The following is an 8,716-nucleotide window of genomic DNA, read 5'->3' as shown; positions in this document are numbered from 1 at the left end:
AACAAATGTACGCCGGGTCCGGCATACACGCGATCCAAATCTTGTCTTACAATTTTTTTTTAATTTATGCTTGAGCGGGGTTTCGAACCCAGAACCTTATGAGTTCTGCGTGAATGCTCAGGGTTGCAACGCAAAAGGACAAAAATTAAAGACCAGTAATATAAGGGGCATAATTTAAAGACCACAAATACGAGGGACAAAATTTAAAGATCACTCCAAACGAAGGGCCGTTTGCGCAAAAAAATGTTCAAAAATGGTCTTTCACGCCCTTTATACTTCTCATTTGGGGACTTGTACACTTGCAAATGAACCCTGGTGAAATGTTTCTTTCGCGGGCCTCCTCTCTTCGGCTGTTAGACAAATACCTCAGATATCGTAATGGGTTTTGTGTAAATTACGGGGCAATTTGCAGGGTTGTCCTTCGCTAGGGTGGTTTTAAGGCAGAATTTATATGGACAGATTTATAAAATTAAGGTAGAATTTGCATGTAAAGGTATAATTTTGCAAGTTCTGCTTTGTGATTTTTTTATTAAATTGGAGTTTGAACCTGCAACCTTAGAGTATTAGGTGAATGACAAAATTTAAAGACCACCAATTTGAAGGCAAAAAATTAAAGACCACTCCAAATGAAGGATAATCCACGCAAAAAAAGAAGAAGTAAATTACGTATTTTTAGGGCCCGTTTGTCCATGAGAATTATTTATTTTTTTGGTATATTTTTTCACTTTTTTCATTTTATGGTATTTGGCCATAAAAATTCCAAATACAACTTAAAATTTGAAAAACAACAAAAACTTATTTTTCACTTTCAATACATTCAGGTGCCGTTTGACCATAAAAATTATTCACTTTTTTCCGGATTTTTTTTCACTTTTGGGCGTTTGGCCATAAATATTCCGAATACAACTTGAAGTTGTATTCCGGAATACCAAAAACTCAAAAAACTTATTTTTTACAAAAAAATCACTTTTTTCACTTTTTTACAATTACATTTCACCAAAAACTACAATTTCAAAAACTATGCCCAAACACAACTCCAACTTCAAAAATTTCAAAAAAAGTGAATTTATTTTTGGTATTTATGGCCAAATGCCTACTCAGTAGGCGTCTAAGAATTATTCACTTTATTAGGATTTTTTTTTCACTTTTTTTACTTTTCAACGTTTGGTCATAAGAATTCCGAATACAACTTGAAGTTATATTCAGAAATACCAAAACCTCCAAAAACTTATTTTTAAATTTTTTCCACTTTTTTACAACTAGATTTCACCAAAACCTACAATTTTAAAAACTATAGCAAACACAACTCCAACTTCAAAATTTCAAAAAAAATATATTTTTTTAGTATCTATAGACAAACGGGACCTCAAACAACTAAATATTCTTTACAAAAATTATAACCAAACACAACTCGATCTTGAAATCCCCAAAATATCAAATAAAGTGAAAAATATTTGATTTTCGTGGCCAAAGGCCTACTGACAGCTGAAGCATCTCTATGTACTTTATTTTCTTCTTATCAATACGCACAGTAAACTTTTCCCTTTCTATTCCATAGTTGTCTCATGGTACTCATGCTCCTCCATTGAAGTAAGAAAAAAAAGATTGGGGGTAAGTCTTTTCAAATTTGATATCTCTTAATTTATTCCTATCTCTTGTTCTATTTTTCATTTTTTTTGGTGTTTGTTTTCATTATCTGGGTCACGTTCGTTTATTGTCTTGGATATTCAAGATGGACATGGGTCGATGTGTTAGTTTTAACATTCAGTATTTTCGATACCCGTGCGAGATAGAGAAGCAGGGGGTGTTTGATTGTCAAATACTTCGTCCAATATAATTCATCTTTAATTACCAAAGTTCCCAGATAAAATATTGTTGGCCCCAAATTGGAAATCTAAATCTTTTTCACTTTTAACTTCAGTTTTTTTCTATTAACTCTACCTCAATACATTTTTGTGTTAATCTTGACTTGTCATACTTACCTGAACTTATAGTTGATGCAAGATAAGAAGATACTGATGCTAAGATTAGTAGGATATAGGAGCATATATGGATAACTTTAGAGCTGCAAAATTTCTTTTGGTATTAGAAATAATTTACCTTTTTTCTTAAACCTCGAAACTTCATTATTGGCCTTACACGTTGTCCCTGAGCTCTCTTTAATGCTATGTGCTGAGGAGCCTTGCGCAATTGAATATCTGGCTTCATAGCTTTAATATATTCTAAAATCTATATACGAAGAAGCATGTTGATTATTGAACATGATGTAACTTCGTTTTGGCTTTGTAGGACTAGATGTGTTCCTTGTACCATATAGAGCAAAAAGACTTTGCACACGAGGGCTTAGCATTGTAAACGTAAGAATCCGTCTCATCCTGATGCTTAAAAATATATGGTTTGCTCATTGGGAGCAATAACTAAATAAACTTTTAAGAGAAAAAATAAGCGAGCAAACAAACAATACAATGAAAAGAAGTAGGTCAATTTTAGGATTTCTCCATATTTTGGTTGTCATTGATAATACCCAACTTGAATCCTCAAAAGGATAAGTGATATCGCAAGTATAAAATTGAATTTGAGTCCGAGTCAATCTATGAAGAGGGAAAGGGTAATGGGTCGTCTCTACTTTTAAACTACACGCCAAATACTTTGAATTAGGTAAATAACTGCCGACTACAACAAAAACGAAACAGTAATAAGTGATTGGAAGAACAAGGAAGTAAAGCTCTAGAGTCTTAAACTCCACTAAGTTTTTCAGGGGCTTCAAAACTCTTGTATAGTGATGATTGCATACTCAAGTGTGGCGATGTCACCCTTCATAATGCTCCAATTCCAGAGTTTCTGCCTTAAGCTTCTTATGATAAGTGAGTGTTACTCTTCATAGTCTCCCAATTCCAGAGTTTCTGCCTAATCTTCTTATTTTAAGTGACAACCATAGTGATGATAGTGACGATCACCAGTATTCTTAATTCCTATACTTGGCCAATTTCAGTTATGTGACGATCACATACTTTACCCTGCTGATCCTTACTCTTCTTCTTCCAGCATTTTTTCTAGACTTTCTGCTTGAAATGCTTCTTCTTCTTTCCACTTTGACATAGACTTCTTTCAAGACTTATCATGAAATTCACCAAAATATATTATTCAAGTATGAATGATAACTTTAGTGCTTCAAAAGTTCAAAATAGATATAAGTTGGTATAAATCCAACTTATTAGTCATCGACATAGTTTCCCAATGAATTATCCTAAACTGAGGCACAAAATATTCAGTCCTAAATTCTAAAATCGTAAATGGAACTTTTAATGTGGTTGCACAGTTTGTGTACTTATGTAATTTTTAATAAGTTTTAGCAATTCTTGAACTTGATGGTGTAATGCTTACGGACAAAAAATTCTCTACACTCCTATGAAAAATGTTATAAGGGAGAGATATTATGACCCAAAGAATTCTTGTATCTATAACATCTCCGAACCTTATCAAGTTTTTGAATACTGTGACATAAGTTGTGTTTTCTTACTTTGCAGCCACAAATAATGGGTTTTTAATGCTTTACGGACTTCAGTGCTAAAGATGACTTCCTCATGTTAAACATTGCTAGAATTTTCACTATCTCAATTTGTTGTAGGTTTCTATTTACTTGTGTTCTCAAACAAAATTTGATAGAATTCTCACACTTGTTCCTAGTGAGTTTTAAGTTCCTCTTTTCAATATATATCATGATTTTTATCATTTCATTCGCTTCAGCTATATAATTGAGGACATACTATATAACAATTTTGTTTTCTAACATAGCCAGTTTCTTTTAGGAGTGCCCCCTTTTTCCTTATTGCTGCAATCTGGTTTGTGGTATTTACATTTGGTTGCTTCTAATTTGTCTCTGTTGCTGCTGGAAACGAGGATATCAGAAGTTAACTATTACTTGAATATACTTGGTATTGCTAATGATGTGAGCCTTTTAATACAATGATATAAACGGGAGTTGTTAGCCTCCAGAAAATGATACTACTAGACATCATAATTGATAGCCAAAAGGGGAAAAGGAACCAATCTGTGTTGTTACAAATGTTCATCTTTCTTCAGGAAAATGAGAGGAGACAATGTTCTCTCTTTATTCATGTCTCAATATAAGAAAAGGATTTGTATAGCCAATGCTCTGTCTTTAAGGGTGGACAGAATAGTTTGAAAGGCCTTTTCCCAGACTTGTATGTCATAAGCCTTCAAAAGCAAGCAACAGTAGGACAAGTCTGGAGGGAAAATGGGTGGGAGCTGATCTTTAGAAGGGCTTTAAATGATTGGGAAATTGATAGAGTCACTGCTTTGCTGCACTGTCTGGACTCTTTTAAAGGCAATGTGGTGGAGGGCCCTGATAAACCAGTGTGGAATCTTTCCAGTAAAGGATCCTTCTCAGTCAAATCAGCATTCTGGAATTTGAATAGAAGGAACCTTGCGACAGTGGTCTGGCCATGGAAATTCATCAGGAAAGTTAAAATTCCTAGCAGGGTATCTTGTTTTGTATGGCTGGTTATTAGGAGAGCATGTTTAACTCATGAGAGATTACAGAGAAGAGGTCTTCAGATTTGCTCAAGATTCCTGCTCTGCGGGCAAGAAGCTGAGAACAATGAACATCTATTCCTGCATTGTAAGACAACTGTAAATCTGGGGCACATGTTCTTTTGTATGATGGGGGTGAACTGGCAATGCCAAGAACAACTTTGGAATTTTTGAAGAACTGGAAGAGCATTGGAAGAAGAGAGGCAGAGGAAGATTGGTGGCAGAGTATACCAGCAAGCATATGGTGGACAGTATGGAAGGAGAGGAACCGTAGACATTTTGAAGACAAGTGCGATCCCATCCAGAAAATAAAGATGAACTGCCTTAACCTTCTTTATTTTTGGTGTAAACAGGATCTAGTGGGGGATACTGGAGATTTGGTAGAATTTATTGGTAAACTGTTAGATAGTAGATGTACAAAGGATCCCATACTCCTTTTTGTGAATGTAACCTTTTACCTTAGCACCTGTTGATGGTGTTGAGTTTCTTCGAGCCAATGCAGCCTTGCTCAAGGGGCAAGGTGGAGGTGCTGAGACTTCAAGGTCTTAAGGTTAAGTGCCACCAAAATTGCGGGCTATGTCCAACCTTGTGTTGGTAATGACAAAAAATCAACAAAAATAATAAAAAAAAATTAATTGGGCTTGGGCCCGGGCTTAGCACGGCCCATCAACACTAATGTCTTCAATAATCAAGGATCTTTACATAAATAGCCGGTCGAATTTACTATTTATTTTTCTTAATCCCTATATAGAAATTATATACTGATTATAAACAATTATATATATATATATCATATATTCGCCTGCTATTTTTAGTTTAATGGCGGCTATGTAGGTTAATTCTTCAATAATTATCAAGGCTTTCCTGATTTAGTTGGGCTTCTTACAACGCCACAATCCACAAAATAGAAAGGAGTTTATCTTTTAGTACCGGAAGATGGAAGAATAATCTAAGCGGTCTTCGGAGAAGTGAATGGATTCGTTGTCTTTTCCCTGTCATCTCAGTTTGAGGAGGTAATTTATAGTTCTCTTGTGTTTTCATATAACAGTTTCTTCATGTTGTAATTATCGTAAAGTTTGATTTTTGATTAGTATTATTCCTTAGACACTTCTAACTGGAAATTCGTATGAGTAATTTCTGCGCTTTTGTTTTGTTGAAACAATGAAAGCTCAACTAGTGCATACCCAGCTAGAAAACCAGGAGTTGCAGTTCCTGCATTTTTAAAATTGCATAAGGGTCCTTCAAAATCCAGATATTTACCACAAAGGTATCGTATGGCCACTGCAAATAGGGAGGGGTTGAACGGGATTGAAGAAGGCGATGGAGTGATAATTGTGGATCATGGGTCCCGCAGAAAAGAGTCCAATCTTATGCTAAGTTAGTTTATGGGACCCTTCATTTTTTTTTCTCAATTTGTTGCTGGTTTTTTATGAGTTGCTTATAGTTGTATTTTTGATGATAAATGTCAGATGAATTTGTAGCAATGTTTAGAGAGAGAACCAAATACCCCATTGTGGAGCCTGCACACATGGTAAGAATGTTCTATCCTCCTCCTTTTGTATGATTTCTGTTGTCAAGCTTGCTGTCTATTTCGTCGTTTAATTCTTGATTCCTCATCTGTTTATCTTTGTTTTACACTCTGTTTGGAATTAGAATACCATCGAGGGAAAAAATGCAGTGGAAAAGGATAAGAAATGAGAAGTCTGAAGTATGTTTGGGTGTTAAAGAGCAAAAACAAAGGAAAATGAAAAATCAGAAGTATACCTTTTCAACCCGTAAGGGTGGCTCAGTTGGTTGAGCATGGGGCTTTCATAATGGAGGTCGCAGGTTCGAAACTCCCTGCCTATGACAACAAGTGATTTGCCTTCTGGGTCGAGCTCGTCGCACGGGGCTTGCCTAGTGCGGGTTATCTCTTCTGTGTAGTTTGCGAGCTATTACACAGGAGCTGGGTTTACCTTGTGCGCACCCGAAGGGTAGCGGTTGCGGGTTCCCATGTCATTAAAAAAAAAAAGTATACCTTTTCATTGATAGTATAGAGTGGGGTTGGGAAGGGGTGGTAGGAGTTAAAAAAAATCCAAATATTTGGATGTTAAAAGCAAAGGCAACGGATTTCAACTACTGATTTCTTGTTCGGGAAAAGTTTAATTTTTTTTAATTTCAACCCTTTTTTTTTTTTGGGGGTGGGGTTGGGGGTTGGTTGTGGCGGGGAGGGGGGGGGGGGTTGCTTTTAGGAGTAAGATTGTAGTAGGAAACTAGGAATAAGAAAATCCTAATGTTTTCACTAGCCTTCAAATACAAATATAGATTTATTTTCTTATCCTTCAGAATAGCTCGTTCCAGACACAGCCTTAATCTCTCTATTGTCCTTTCTATTTAATCTTCTCAAAAAGTTGGGATTTTCATATTTCCTCTGTATCTCTTCTTTGGTAAAGATTTCCTCTGTATTTCTTTACTGACAATTAGGAGCTAGCAGAACCATCTATCAGAGATGCGTTTAGTTTATGCGTTCAACAAGGAGCACTTCGAGTTATTGTGAGCCCGTTTTTCCTTTCTCCTGGACGACATTGGAACCAGGTATCTTTCGTTTCATGTAATCTGAAGTTGTGCCAGGCCATGTAGAATTTGTCGATGATGCATATTGCTAGGTCTTGACCTGATATCAGAGTTAAAGCCAACCTTATCAAAAAAAACAAAAAGATATCAGAGTAAAAGCCAAGGAGCTCGGTGCAAAGGCTTACGACCTTTCCCTTTTCAGGATATTCCTTCTTTAACAGCTGAAGCTGCAAAGGAGCATCCAGGAATATCATATGTCATTACAGCACCTCTTGGCCTTCATGAATTACTTGTTGTAAGACTTATTTTCTTCTCTCTCTTTACTTTATCACCATTTATTCTTTTTATTTACATATGGCATCCAACAATATTGAAACCTCAGCTTATTCATACTCCATATTTGCATTCAAGCCGGTGAGATCAACCAACCCTTGCTTTTATAGTTGCTCACATTCCCCTGTTTCCTCAGCCACTGGCCCTATAACAGTTCTTGCCTAACCTGAGGTTTTCTTATTTTGATTGGTTTGCAGTTTGCCTTTTCTTTCCTCGGCTACTGGGACTTGTAATAGAATTCTTTTTTTAATGAATGCTTTGTTCCATCGGAGTTATCATTCTGATTTCCTTTGTGTCAATGGCTTTACAATATCCTATTTAGATCCCAACAATTTTGTTGCTCAAGTAACTAGCAAGCTTTTGTTTCCGGGGAAAGAGTGTGATGGTCAGATGTTTTCGCATTGACATCCCTTAAGTATTAAAGCTGTTTGGTTGAAATTTTAATCCTATAAGGTTGATTTAGAAACAGCTAAATGTTTTTTTCATTGAAATTCTTCTATAGTAAACTTGTAGGTTAAAATTCTAATTCTGGAATATTGTTATTATTAAAATTCTAATTCTTGAATATTGTTATTACAGGATGTTGTGAATGATAGGATCAATCATTGCTTGAGTCATATTGCCGGGAAAGCAGATGAGTGTTCAGTTTGTGCTGGAACTGGAAAATGTCAGCTTCGCCAGTGATAAGATATATGAAGCTTATCTAGGCTTTGTTATGTGGAGAGAATCTGTTGCTGATGCCAGTTGACTTAGTTGGATCTGGACGCGGAGTTACTGCCGCTTGACAGTACGTTCAATTATCTCCCACAACTCAAGCATCCAAGTTAACCAAAAGGACTTTGGTATTTGCGAGTTAGTATAGCTTTCAAATACAAATATCAACTGGTGAGTGCTTAGTTTCTCCACACAGCTGATGGATAGTTGGGAGAGCTGGACTGCATTCTGATTATTCTCGTCTTTAACGAAATTTCGTCGGTGTTGTAAATCATAATAGGGTGGTTCAGAGCAGTTATTACTAAACTCGTGGCTGCCCATCAGGTGCTGGTGGGTTGCTCTTTATTCCTAAAGTATTTGGTTTGAGAGTATTGCAGTCTTAACAGTTTGTGCTTTAATGTGTCTTCCTTTACTCATTATCATAAGTTAACAAGGATTTTATTCACATGGGTTGTAGCTAAAGTTGTTGGGTATTGTATTTAGCTTTTCTTGTCAACAAGAAGAATGTTCATTTTTTCGTTATAAAATGCTTAGAATCTCTGATTCATGACCACCATGCTCG

The 8,716-nt window shown here is 36.0% G+C and overlaps 1 protein-coding gene across 4 annotated transcripts; it reads left to right on the top strand.

Moving 5' to 3' along the window:
* The first annotated feature begins 1,456 nt into the window (after positions 1–1,456).
* Positions 1,457–8,707, top strand: LOC132621243 (sirohydrochlorin ferrochelatase, chloroplastic-like). 4 transcript variants are annotated; one of them, XM_060335433.1, is made up of 8 exons: positions 1,554–1,611; positions 2,290–2,357; positions 5,428–5,567; positions 5,723–5,931; positions 6,024–6,085; positions 7,018–7,128; positions 7,310–7,402; positions 8,020–8,707. In XM_060335433.1, exons 3-8 carry the CDS (start codon positions 5,527–5,529, stop codon positions 8,122–8,124), a joined length of 621 nt encoding a protein of 206 aa, XP_060191416.1. In that variant the 5' UTR covers positions 1,554–1,611; positions 2,290–2,357; positions 5,428–5,526; the 3' UTR covers positions 8,125–8,707. The 4 variants fall into 4 exon arrangements, with proteins under 4 accessions (XP_060191413.1, XP_060191414.1, XP_060191415.1 ...); XM_060335430.1 differs by lacking the exon at positions 2,290–2,357 and having other exon boundaries at positions 1,457–1,611; XM_060335431.1 differs by lacking the exon at positions 2,290–2,357 and having other exon boundaries at positions 1,466–1,611; positions 5,389–5,567.
* The last annotated feature ends 9 nt before the right edge of the window (positions 8,708–8,716 follow it).

The sequence above is a fragment of the Lycium barbarum genome, chromosome 12, assembly GCF_019175385.1.
Source record: "Lycium barbarum isolate Lr01 chromosome 12, ASM1917538v2, whole genome shotgun sequence".
In the NCBI taxonomy this organism is placed as follows: Eukaryota; Viridiplantae; Streptophyta; class Magnoliopsida; order Solanales; family Solanaceae; genus Lycium; species Lycium barbarum.
The sequence above is the reverse complement of the archived record's forward strand: the minus strand, read 5'-3'. Positions and strand labels throughout refer to the sequence as shown.